Source organism: Staurois parvus, unplaced genomic scaffold, assembly GCF_062004578.1.
Source record: "Staurois parvus isolate SC_StPar_1 unplaced genomic scaffold, SC_StPar_1.0 ptg000057l, whole genome shotgun sequence".
NCBI classification, from domain to species: domain Eukaryota; kingdom Metazoa; phylum Chordata; class Amphibia; order Anura; family Ranidae; genus Staurois; species Staurois parvus.
In genome coordinates, this window is record NW_028317853.1 from 3,847,031 (window position 1) to 3,860,738 (window position 13,708).

A 13,708-nucleotide genomic window follows, 5' to 3' on the forward strand; every position below is an offset into this window, starting at 1 on the left:
TGGGGTAAAAATGGAGTGTGAGCGATGATCTTACCACTGGAGACGAAATTCGACACCCAGGGCAATCACAGATTGGAGGATGTACCTGTAAGATTCCTTTTGACATAAGAGTCTTCAGACTTTTCCCTGGGAGCAGCACATGAAAGAGAGAGACAGAAAAGGTGATGAGTTTCAGGCTAAGCAAACACAGACGCAAAAATCGCACAAGGTGACGCCTTCCTAAGTCTGGTGTGGAGTGGATGGAATGTATTTCCAGGTGATCAGCACCTTGTGTCCAGACACTCCTCCCAGTACACAGCCATCCAGTCATACATACACTGATCTCCGGACCTGAACCTACACATACAGCTCAGGGAACTCAGAATGGACAAAGTCACAGAGGAAGTTGGTGGCTGGAAGGTGATCATGGAGACACCGCAACCTTCCCCAACAAGAAGAGACCATTACTTCCCACACTCCAGGGATCCTAAATATAGCCTGGGCTCTTGAGTCTGCACCTCACCTAGGGGCCCCTGTGTCTGCTCCCCACCAAGGGGTACCTGTGCCTACTCCCCACCTAGAGATCCTGTGCCTGCTCCCCACCTAGGGGTCCCTGTGCCTGCACCTCACCTAGGGGCCCCTGTGCCCACTCCCCACCTAGGGGCCCCAATGTCAGTGACCGGCAGAGCCCACTGGCTGCACCCAGACAAATAAACACACTGTATCGTGTCCTTCCTTTCAGCCCTCCGGGCGGGTTAATGAGCTGTCATTAGCGATGACCTGTCAGATGGACCCCCTCCTCCTCCTCCCCCCCCCCCCATGTCGGTGCTGGTCTCCCCCCTCCCCTCTCCGGACACACACCAGGACTGATCGGATGTCACACCGACTCCGTCCGGGATCCGCCGAGAGAACGATGTGCCATCATCTCTTCCCTCTCCAGCCCCCCACCGCTCTGCTCGGCCGGTACAGTCAGTATGTAGCCCCGGCGGGCGGTGTGTCCGGTAGTGAGGCCCGGCGGGCGGTGTAGGGGTCCCGCACACACAGGATCTCACCGTGCCCGGCTCTGCTCTGTCTCCGCTCAGACCACACACACATCCATCATCCCGGTGTGAGCGGCGAATGGTCTGTGTGCCCCGTGCAGGGAGGAGGGGGGGGGGGAGCCCTCCCCATTTACCTCTGTAACCCCGACAGCCTCAGTGCCAAATCCCCATCCGGAGAGCCGGGGTCACCGGGGAGGAGGGAGGAGGAGGGGGAGGAGGAGGGAGGAGGGGAGGCTGGTGTCACTGAACAGATCCAGCCCTGGGAGATTCCTGGAACCACGTCTGCCCCCCCCTCTCCCAAACTGAACTGCCACGAAGAGAAGAGGGATCGGGCTATAGAGTGACAGGAGAACCCCCCCCCACACACACACCACCATATGGAGTCCTAATACACCCCCCTCCCCCCCACTGTCCCATCAATGGGACCTGTCATCCACAAGACAAATACTTCTCCAACTTATCACCGCGATCTGCACTCCGTGTATGGGGGGGGGACAATATCACCCACCGAGAATATCAATCGGATCAATTCATGAGAATACCGGGCTCACTGAACTGATAACACTGGGATCAATCAATAATTCTGGGGTCCCCAATAACACTGGGATCAACCAATAATTCTGGGGTCCCCAATAACACTGGGATCAACCAATAATTCTGGGGTCCCCGATAACACTGGGATCAATCAATAATTCTGGGGTCCCCAATAACACTGGGATCAATCAATAATTCTGGGGTCCCCGAAAACACTGGGATCAATCAATAATTCTGGGGGCCCGATAACCATGGGATCAGTCAATAATTCTGGGGTCCCCAATGACACTGGGGTCAATCAATGATCATTCTGGGGTCCCCGATAATACCGGGATCAATAATTATGGGGTCCCTGATAATACAGGGATCAATGATAATTCTGGGGTTCCCGATAATACTGGGATCAATTATCATTCTGTGGTCTCTAACAATGCTAAATTGGGGACACCGATTATTCTGGGGGCAGCAAATTCCAGTGTCCCTAATAATACTGGGGTGACCGATAACACTGGGATCAATAAGTGCTAATTTTGGGGGCACTAATAGGGTGACTGATCACACTGAGGTCACTGCCAATACTGGGGTCCCTAATACTGGGGTCCCTAATACTGGGGTGACTGATCATACTGGGATCAATAAAACATATTTCTGGGGACCCTGATCATACTGGGGTCCCTGATCATACTGGGATCAAATAATATTTCTCGGGTCCCTGATCATACTGGGGTCAATAAATCATATTTCCGGGGTCCCTGATCATACTGGGGTCCCTGATCATACTGGGGTCAATAAATCATATTTCTGGGGCCCCTGATCATACTGGGATCAATAAATCATATACTGGGGACCCTGATCATACTAGGATCAATAAATCATATACTGGGGTCCCTGATCATACTGGGATCAATAAATCATATACTGAGGTCCCTGATCATACTGGGATCAATAAATCATATACTGGGGTCCCTGATCATACTGGGATCAATAAATCATATACTGGGGTCCCTGATCATACTGGGGTGACTGATCATACTGGGATCAATAAATCATATACTGGGGTCCCTGATCATACTGAGGTCCCTGATCACACTGGGATCAATAAATCATATACTGGGGTCCCTGATCATACTGGGATCAATAAATCATATACTGGGGTCCCTGATCATACTGGGGTGACTGATCACACTGGGATCAATAAATGATATTTCTGGGGTCCCTGATCATACTGAGGTCAATAAGTGATAATTCTGGGGTCACGGATGGTAGGAGTGGGGTGACCCAGCGCAGGGACGATGCCGTGCCCCCCATCCCCCGATCGGTCGGTACCTTTGTGCCGGATGCTCCTCTTCCAGTCCTTGGCCGTCTCCCGGCCGCTGACGAACTGGAACTCGTTGGGGGTGAGCCACTCTCCGCGGTACCGGATGGAGGGCCCCTTGCTGCCCTGGCACAACTTCTGGATGTAGAGCAGAGCCTTGTTCTCCCCGCACTCCACCTCGATGCATGGCTCGCCCTGGTCGAAGAGCGGCTGGAAGTCGGGCACGGAGGAGAACCTGTCCAGCATGAGGTCGTCGGGCAGCGGCGGGTGGTGGGGCTCGTGCAGTCCCAGGTAGGCACGGTGAGCGTGGGGGGCGAAGAGGTGTTCGTACACCGGGGGGTGCGGAGTGACCACGGGGATAGCAGCGGCCAGGTAGCTGGGCAGAGTGTCCATGGGCTGGTTGAAGGCGGCCAGGGCGAGCTCCTCGCGGTCCGGTCTCTCCTTCTTGATGGCCGGCATGGTGGCCCGGCGGCGGGCTCGGGGGGAGCGCTGCGCGGGTGTCGGCGGAGGGTGCCCGGCGGGGGTCCGGCTCTCACAGCTGCTGCGCTCCTTGTGCCGAGGATGAGCCTCCCAGCCCGACTGAGACATGACATGCCGGAGAGGGCTGAGCCACCGGAGACATCCTGCCGCTCCGCACAACGCTTATTGATCCCCTATCGACCTCCCCCAGTCCGGGGCGCCCTGTCCCCCCGCTCACCTCCGGTGCCCTCCTCCCCGCTGCCCCCCGCCTGACCCCGCTCCGTCCGGGCGGACAGCTCAGCCAACTTTTGCGGGCACTCTGCGCGGGTCTCCAGCCATCCACCTGCCGGCCGCCTGGCCGGGCTCCCCGCCGCTGTGATGAGAGGGACTTGTCTGCTTGTGCCTTGTCCCGGGGACCGGCCTGGCTGTGCGGGGCTCCCCGTGTGTCACACGCCGGACTTCACACACTCTCTGACCAAACAAGATTTGCCTTCGCCGCCGCTTCTCCAACTTGGCCCATTTAAACAGCACAGGCGGCAGCGGGAGGGGGCGTCGGCGAGGCGAGGGGGGTGAGCGACGGACGACAAGCCGGCACCACGCCGCACACTCAGCTCTGCCCGGGGACCACAGCACACCTGAGGAGGGGGGGGGAGGGAGCTGAGATACTGCCTGCTATTGGTACCAACAATGTAACAATTGTTCTTCATCAGCATTACCCGGGGAGGAGTGTCGGAGGGGTCAGTGTGGACACTTTAGGAAGGGGGGGGGTGAGCACTTTGGGCAGGAGGACACAGGGGCAGGACAAGGGGGGGGGGCATGAGGGGGCATGAACACCTTCACACAGGTATGCAGGTGACACGCATGCATGCTCCACATCAATGGTAGGAACGCACAGCATCCCTTGTACCGGTCCAGCCTTCTGTCCACTCACAGGCCTTGTTCACACAGGCGTACTACAATGATATACACCCGCACACAGGCCGTGCTTCCCCGAGTGTGTGTGGGGGGGGGGGGGGGTACAGGTGTTCTGTGGATCTGTGTGCAGGCAGTCCCATTGATGGCTATTGGGAAGTCTGCACTACGGCCCAAAACATACACTAACAGCAGCTGACACTGCGCCTTCATGTACTGCGCCCAGGGGCGGACTGACCATTTGGAAACTCGGGCACTGCCCGAGGGCCCAGGGTCAGTAGGGGGCCCCATGAGATGCCCCTGGTACCTTTTTCATAGGCTTTTTTGAGTTTGGGCAAGGACACAGGGACCCCATGATCCCCTATTGCCCGGGGGCCCCATGAGTTGTCAGTCCGCCCCTGACTGCGCCCAAATATACCGAAGTGCAGCGCTGTACAATGACATGCAGGTGAATGTAAGTACAGAAAAGGAACATATATGCCGCTGTTACAGTGACCCCACTCAAATGACATCAATGGAAACAAAGTGTATAAAAAATATTTTGTGCAAAGTCCCAATGAAGAGCCAAAAGAAAAACAAATCAGGGATCTTCTGTAAATACAGCAAAGGAGGACAGAAGTGAACCCCAAAAGCCTTTAACCCTTCTTGCAGCAAGACTGCACACCACCAATAGCAACAAGAGGGGGCTTACCGGAGTGAGATGACCCCCCAATTAAAAGCGGTCATACAGCACTCTATGCAATCCCCAGGGCATTCAGCTTGACTCCAGCAGCATGACACACATCCACACTGCTATGTTCACACAGCATTGCGTACAGTTCAGCTCAAAACGAAGAAAACCGACATCATGGAAGAAAAGAGACACTTTCCGTAGTGAAGATCAGCAAAGTACGGAAGATTTCATGTGGTTTTTGCCCGTATAATAAGTGGATAGCCAACAAGCACTTTACATCACACACAAAGTCCTCATGCCAGGATCCAAGATGGGCATGTCAAGTTCACGCTGTAGGGTGTATGCCAGCTCCACCCTACACGTTTTGTCATAAGTGACGTCATCAGGGGCACTTATGACAAACACAGTTGCTGATTCCAATTTGACATCTGTGTGGGTGAAGGTGCATGGCCTTGATCAGCATACATATTTGCCAGCACACCACGAATCATCAAAGTTGTCCAAAGAAGCTTTTTTTGTTTTGAAGAATGATCACATCACAAAGAGAAAGGTGCAGCATTTTGGAGCCGCCCAGGACCCCTTTCTTAGGCATGTGATGCATGGCCTTGAACACACACTGTCTGCATTCACTGCAGCACTACTGGAAACAAGCTGTGTCCCTACAGCCACTGTGTGCCAAAATACATCAATGGAACTGCGTGCACAGACATCCACAGAACACCTGTGCATCCCCAAGGGGATGAACATGGCACTTACATGGCGTATGCTGCAGTACATCCATGTGAATGAGGCCTTACAGTTACTGCTGTCACACCAGAGACATTCTCTGATTTTCTCACCCCAACTGCACACAGTCCAACACCAAAAACTCAATGCGTATGTGCTACCACCCATCCACCCTCTCACCCCCAACCACAGCCGGCACAATGAAACACACCGCGCATGTGCAACCACCCATCCACCCTCTCACCCCCAACCACAACCGGCACAATGAAACACACCGCGTATGTGCAACCACCCATCCACCCTCTCACCCCCAACCACAGCCGGCACAATGGAACACACCGTGCATGTGCAACCACCCTCTCACCCCCAACCACAGCCAGCACAATGAAACACACCGCGCATGTGCATCCACCCTCTCACCCCCAACCACAGCCGGCACAATGAAACACACTGCGCATGTGCAACCACCCATCCACCCTCTCACCCCCAACCACAGCCGGCACAATGAAACACACCGCGCATGTGCAACCATCCATCCACCCTTTCACCCCCAACCACAGCCGGCACAATGAAACACACCGTGCATGTGCAACCACCCATCCACCCTCTCACCCCCAACCACAGCCGGCATAATGAAACACACCGCGCATGTGCAACCACCCATCCACCCTCTCACCCCCAACCACAGCCGGCACAATGAAACACACCGCGCATGTGCAACCACCCATCCACCCTCTCACCCCCAACCACAGCCGGCACAATGAAACACACCATACATGTGCAACCACCCATCCACCCTCTCAACCCCCAACCACAGCCTGCACAATGAAACACACCGCACATGTGCAACCACCCATCCACCTTCTCACCCCCAACCACAGCCGGCACAATGAAACACACCGCACATGTGCAACCACCCATCCACCCTCTCAACCCCCAACCACAGCCGGCACAATGAAACACACCGCACATGTGCAATCACCCATCCACCCTCTCAACCCCCAACCACAGCCGGCACAATGAAACACACCGCACATGTGCAACCACCCATCCGCCCTCTTACCCCAACCACAGCCAGCACAATGAAACACACCGCACATGTGCAATCACCCATCCACCCTCTCACCCCCAACCACAGCCAGCACAATGAAACACACCACGCATGTGCAATCACCCATCCACCCTCTCACCCCCAACCACAGCCAGCTCAGTGAAACTGCTTATCCACTATCCACTCTCCCTCATCTTACCCCAAATGTCCACAGGTCACTCAAAAACACACCCCACCCTCTCCACCCCCCTCAGCCCAACTGCCCACAACTGGCACAAAAAACACACCATACATGTGCAATTGTCCATCAGTATCACCCCTCTCTGATCCTCTCGCCCTAACCACCCACAGCTGATAAAAAAAGCACACCATGCACAGGCAACTGCCCATTAGTCCTGCTTCACCTCTGCCCCCCTCACCCCTACTGCCCACAGCAGACATGAAAAAAACACTAAACATGCACAACTGCCCATCCACCCCCAGCTGCTGAAAAGCAAGTGACTGGCCACATATATGCAGTGTATCCTCCAACTATGGGCAGCCAGAGCACAGGGGTAAAGGAAGGGGGGTGGCTAAGAATGGGTGCACACAGGGCAGTGTGCCCGTCTAGGTCTAGGAGGGGCAGTTTGACATTTTTAACCCTGGGAGCTGGATGACCCTGACCTCACACTGGCAGGTAGTGCCATATTTATAGGCGGGGCAATTGCCCCAGGCCTCCTATTATGCTAAAATATGGTAATTATTAATATTATTAACATTTTTCATGAGCAGCAATATTTTGCCTGCAATCAACTGGAAACATTTTTACTCCCTTATATATGGTATCAGTTTTAAACAATTTTTGTTGGCTCAAGTAAGCTGCTCTTAGATAACTTGCGCCTTTAACCACTTAAACTTAAAGGTTTGACCCGCTTTGTGAGCAGGCCATGTTTTGCTATTCAGCACTGCGCTACCTTAACTGGCAATTGCGCAGTCATGCAAAACTGTACCCAAATGAAATTTATATAATTTTTTCCACACAAACAGAGCTTTTTTTTATGGTATTTGATCACCACTGGGTTTTTTATTTATTAAATAAACGAAAAAAGCTAGACATTTTGAAAAAAATATTTTCCAATTTCTGTTAAAAAACATATCCAATAAAATCTAATTTCTTTATAAATTTAGGACAAAATGTATTCCGCTACATATTTTTGGTAAAAAAAATACCATTAATTGTATGGTAATTAATTTGTGTAAAAGATATAGCATTTACAAACTACGGTATATATATTTGAAAATGTATGAATTCTGATGTACTGATGGCCTATCTCATTTCTTGAGGCCCTAAATTGCCAGGACAGTACAAATACCCCCAAATTACCCCTCTTTAGGACATGGATAATCCAAGGTATTTAGCAGAGGCATGACAAGTTTTTTGAAGTTGTAATTTTTTGTCACAATGTTTTGGAAATTAAAAAATTAAATAACTTTTTTTTCACAATTGTTTTTTTTTACATACTGTCACCAGTGCAGCACAGCACCATCATATGACTGGTGTGACGTTGATCAGGGATACTGACTGGTGACAATATATAAAATAAATACATTTGTATTAAAATTTTCTAATTATATTTTTTTTAACTTTTTCTTTTTATATATATTTTTTTTTTACTATTTTTTTACATACTTTCATCAGAGTAGTTCAGTGTCACCATAGTAACACTGTACTGCTCTGGGAAGGGGGGGGGGGGGTGATTGGGGATTTTTTTATTTTTTTTTATTTTTACACTTTGATTGCTGTTACAATGAAAATCACTGCAACAGCAATGTTTTGAACTGTCATGGATGGGTTACAATCATGACAGCTGTGATTACTAGAGATCTGTGATTGGCTACAGCTAATGACATGGTACAATGTGCTTTGAGTGGCCCAGGTTTAATGTGATAGCTGTGGGCCAATCACAGCTCACTGGTATAGGAAGCAGAGCTGTTATGAATGACATTCATTCATAACAGCTTTGTTGACATTGTGATCATGTGATTGCATAGCAATCACATGTTCCCCAGGTGGCTCAAAGCGGCCCGCTTCTGAGAGATGAGGGGGGGGGGGTGCAGCCCACTCCTAAACCTGTGCAGGCTTGATGACATACATGTACATGATTATGCCTGCACGTGCCGCCCGCCCACAGGAAATGTAGTGTGTGTGTTGGCAAGTGATTAAAGTGGGATTAAACCCAAAACAGAAAATGTAATATATTGCAGCTTAACAATCATTAAATGTGGTGGCTGCATTAGTTTTCTTTTTTTAGGCTTTTCCCCTCTGTTTTCACCTGGTGATCTGCCTGGAACTTACCTCCTGTATTAGAGTACCCCTGCTCTGGATGAAGGAGCACAGGGGGCACCTTTGGACAGCAACATTGTCAGTCTTGGGGGAGGAGAGTGTTAGATGTAGTAGCAGATTTAAGCTGACCATACATGGCTTTGTTTTTTTGTTTACACAGTGTGGGCTGAACTAAAAGAAACCAAATTGATACCCCCTTCCACACAATTGAGGTGGAGGTGGATGGGGGAATCCTCTGTGTCATCGTATTCTCATGGTGGAGGAGTCAGCTGGACTATTGGCTGCAGCGCTGATCGAATTAAAGTTTTCCAGCAAGCCTGTTTGTGAGCAGTCGATCAGTAGATTGACTGCTCTCAAACAGGACTGGCTAATAATGGATCATAATTCGCCTGGTCTCTGCTGAAATGGCCAAATTTTGATCCATCTTTGACCTGCTTTAGATACAAATTGAAGTCAAACTCCAGCTCACACTACAGTTACACAAGCAGTTACAGCAACATTTTTTTTCCTTTTGGGATAATGGATAAATAAAAGCTGACCATTGTAAGCACCTCTTTTAGTAGTAAATGGTTTGTGTCAACACTCAAATGCTACATTTGCAGGAGAGCTAGTGTTGGGTAAAAACAACAGACTTACTGGCTAAATCACCAGATAAAAATAAAGGAAAAAAAGTCTAAAAAAAGAAATCTAATGTACTCATCACATCTAAGAATTGGTAAGCTAAACTATAATAAATATTTGCTTTTGGGTTTAATAACACTTGAAGGCAGCCTACAATTGCATGTGTCCAATCGAACGCAGCTCCATAACGACATTGGGGGTTAGTGTACTAAAGGCAAATCGACTGTGCATTTTGCAAGTGCAGTTGTTCCAGAGCTTTCTAAATGAGGTTTCTGCTGACTTCATCCAACCATGTGCAAGCAAAAGTGCATTTTTTTTATTTTCCTTGCATACGATTAGGTATTGTTTGCAAAGTGAAGAAATCTAATGTACTAAGCTGTGGAGCAAATGCCGTTGCAACATGCACTGTCTATTTGCCCTTAGTAAATCAGCCCCTTTGTGTAACACATTTTTAAAACATGTGACTGTCAATAGGAAAGTAAACCAACTCCATAGTTATTGATACATTAGTGGGAAAGGTTAAGGGCATTTTTTGGAGAAGTAGATATAGCCAGCACTGGCAGGCTAGACCAACCTCTATATTCTGTTTTACATATTTATGTAGATGGTGGATGGAGATCTACTTGGAGTATTGCTGGAATGTATTTATATTTATTTACTTCCACTCTATAACTCATAACTCCTGTAACTGTTCTATGTATGTATAACGTGTCAGTTTCAATGACATAAAATACCGTATATGGATTTTGATGTGTATGGTGATTGACCATGTATTTCAATTCCTGTGTATGAGGGGTCATCGAACCTGAAGTGCCCCAGACCCCCAAAGGCCTAAATCTAGTCCTGTTAGTAGATAATAGCTAAACAGTGCGTAGGGTTACTGATAGATGATGAGCTGTCAAGTAGAACTTAGCTCCACGGGAGAATGCAGAGTTCACATAGCAAAATTAATGTTTACTAAGCTTTGTAAATAAGATGAAGTTGTGTTCATTTCAATCAGCCACTCACATGCTAGTAAAAATCTTTTTTTTTTTAATTTTCCTTGCTCATGACTGGTTATTCAAAGTGAACATAGGTTCACCTCATTTACTTTAATTCAGTTTGCTTCATGCACAGCCTCTACTGCATTGTGTGATTTCTTTTGTTTGATAAAAAGGCTGACTGTCTATAGTAATTCTATTAAAATAAACCTGTCTTCAGAGAAATATATAGACTGCCACTCCTGACTATTCCTTCTTAAAATGCTAGTTGCACGGCTGTTAAACCAATCTATTGGTCATCTTGATGATCTATTGGCATTCATACCTTCTGAGATACTGACATGGAATAATCATGTGAATCAGAAGCTTTGATCACTCCAACCCACCCTGGAGCACACTTATTCCTGGTCTGTGGCTGAACTCCAGGTAAAGCCCTAAATACAGAGAATATACACTGCTCAAAAAAATTAAGGAACACTTTGAAAACACATCAGATCTCAATGGGGAAAAATATCATGCTGGCTATTTATACTGATATGGACTGGGTAATGTGTTAGGAACGTAAGGATGCCCCATTGTTTGACTGAATTCAAACTACCCCGAAAATCAATTATGAAAGCAGGCTAGTCCATTTTGCTGAAATTTCATTGCAGGAACTCAAAATGTTACTCAGTAGTTTGTATGGCCCCCACATGCTTGTATGCATGCCTAATGTCGGGACAGGGGCGGACTGACCATTTGGAAACTCGGGCACTGCCCAAGGGCCCGGGGTCAGTAGGGGGCCCCATGAGATGCCCCTGGTACCTTTTTATAGGCTTTTTTGAGTTTGGGCAAGGACACAGGGGCCCCATGATCCCCTATTGCCTGGGGACCCCATGAGTTGTCAGTCCGCCCCTGTGTTGGGGCATACTCCTAATGGGACGACGGATGGTGTCCTGGGGTATTTCCTCCCAGATCTGGACCAGGGCATCACTGAGCTCCTGGCCAGTCTGAGGTGCAACCTGGTGGCATTGGATGAAATGAAACATGATATCCCAGAGGTATTATATTGGATTTAGGTCAGGCAAGCAAGGGAGCCATTTAATGGTATTCCTTCATCCTCCAGGAGCTGCCTGCATACTCTGGCCACAAGAGGCCAGGCATTGTCGTGCACCGGGAGGAACCCAGGACCCACTGCACGAGCATAGGGTCTGTCAGTGGGTCCAAGAACTTCATCCTGATACCTAATGGTAGTCAAGGTGCCATTGTCTAGCCTTTAGAGGTCTGTGCGTCCCTCCATTGATATGCCTCCCCAGACCATCCCTGACCCACCACCAAAACGATCATGCTGAATGGTGTTACAGGCAGCATAACGTTTTCCACAGCTTCTCCAGACCCTTTCACACCTGTCACATGTGCTCAAAGCGAATCAGTGAAAAGCAGAGGGTGCCAGTGGCAGAACTGCCAATTCTGATGTTCAATGGCAAATGCCAATTGAGCTCTATGGTGCTGGGCAGTGAACACAGGGCACTAGAGGACTTCGGGCCCTCAGGCCACCCTCATGAAGTCTGTTTCTGATTGTTTGGTCAGAGACAGTCACACCAGTGGCCTGCTGGAGGTAATTTTGTAGGGCTCTGGCAGTTCTCATCCTGTTCCTCCTTGCACAAAGGAGCAGATATCGGTCCTGCTGATGGGTAAGGACCTTCTACGGCCCTGTCCAGCTCTCCTAGAGTAACTACCTGTCTCCTGGAATCTCCTCCATGCTCTTCAGACTGTGCTTGGAGACATAGCAAACCTTCTGGCAATGGCACATATTGATGTGCCATCCTGGAGGAGTGTTGGACTGCCTGTGCAACCTCTGTAGGGTCCAGGTATGGACTCATGCTACCAGTAGTGACGCTGACCCTAGCCAAATGCAAAACTAGTGAAAAACAGTCAGAAACGATGAGTAGGGAAAAAAATGTCAGTGACCTCCACCTGTAAAACCATTCCTATTTTGGGGGTCATCTCATTGTTGCCCATCTAGTGCACCTGTTGTTAATTTTATTAACACCAGAGCAGCTGACACCGATTAACAACCCCCTCTGCTACTTCACTGACCAGATCAATATCCCTGGGGCTTCATTGACTTGATGCTACACTCTGATTAAAAATCATTCCTTTAATTTTTTTGAGCAGTATGCTGTTGTACCTGACACTGATTAACTGATTAATATTCCTGTCCCTTCAGTCCTAGGATTTACATAGCTCTGGCACACAGCACAGTTCTGTTTGGTAGGGGAGGAGCCATGATTTTTCTGTTCTGTAGATCATCAACATTTACTAGTCTTGTCCCTCCTCCAGCCTGTGACTGCACAGTGAAAGAAGTAGCAGATGGATGAGTTCATCTCTGTGCCACTCTGCTCTATCTTCCAGTCAGCATATCACATGAGCAATGCAGTACAACTGATTGGCTCATTGTGCTGCTTCTTTCTCTTCCAATCTAAGCTCTGTTCTAAAGGAACTGCAAGAGGCTGATCCCAGGTCAAGTTCATGTACTTACACTGCTTTCATTTGTTAAAAAACTGATTTTAAGTGGTAGTAAACTTTTAATATTTTACCTAGAGGTAAGCTATTATTAAAGCTTACCTGTAGGTAAAATAAATAATAAACAGTGCATGTTTAGGAGATATTGTCTCTTTTTGAGAGATGGCACGCGCACCCTGAAGGAACGGCATACCCGTGCCGTTCCTTCTGAGCACTGTGCCGTGGCCTAGGGCTCCCACACGCATGCACGAGAGTGAAGTCATCATGACTCAGCCAGTCAGACGGCTGGAGCTTGTGAACCCAGAAGGAAGACCGGGTGAAGATGGAAGCTTCTGCAGCGGTGACAGCGCACCGCTGGAGGGCTTCGTTTTAAGGCAAGTCCTTCATAATGTGCTAGTATGGGATGGATACTAGCACATTATGACATTACCTTGCAGGGGACATTTTTTTTACTACCACTTTAAAATAGTATTAACTCCAGAAAAAAATTTAATAAATTGCAGTTTACCAATTCTTAGATGTGGTGGCTGCATTTGTTTTCTTTTTTAGGCTTTTTCCTATTTTCACCTGGTGAGCCTGTCAGGAAGGCA

General features: G+C 48.8%; 1 protein-coding gene across 5 annotated transcripts in view; it reads right to left on the reverse strand.

Moving 5' to 3' along the window:
* SAMD11 (sterile alpha motif domain containing 11) overlaps positions 1 to 3,551 on the reverse strand; it is a 233,920-nt gene extending 230,369 nt beyond the window's left edge. Inside the window, exons 1-2 of one of the 5 annotated variants that reach the window (XM_089668419.1) lie at positions 2,880 to 3,549; positions 35 to 126 (exon numbers count right to left, since the gene is read on the reverse strand). In XM_089668419.1, the coding sequence (XP_089524545.1) occupies positions 35 to 126; positions 2,880 to 3,456 (669 nt within the window). In that variant the 5' untranslated portion in view covers positions 3,457 to 3,549. Of the gene's footprint in view, positions 1 to 34; positions 127 to 1,031; positions 1,079 to 2,879 lie in introns of those variants that run through there. The other 4 variants (XM_089668417.1, XM_089668418.1, XM_089668421.1 and 1 more) reach the window with 4 other exon arrangements.
* Positions 3,552 to 13,708: the final 10,157 nt, after the last annotated feature.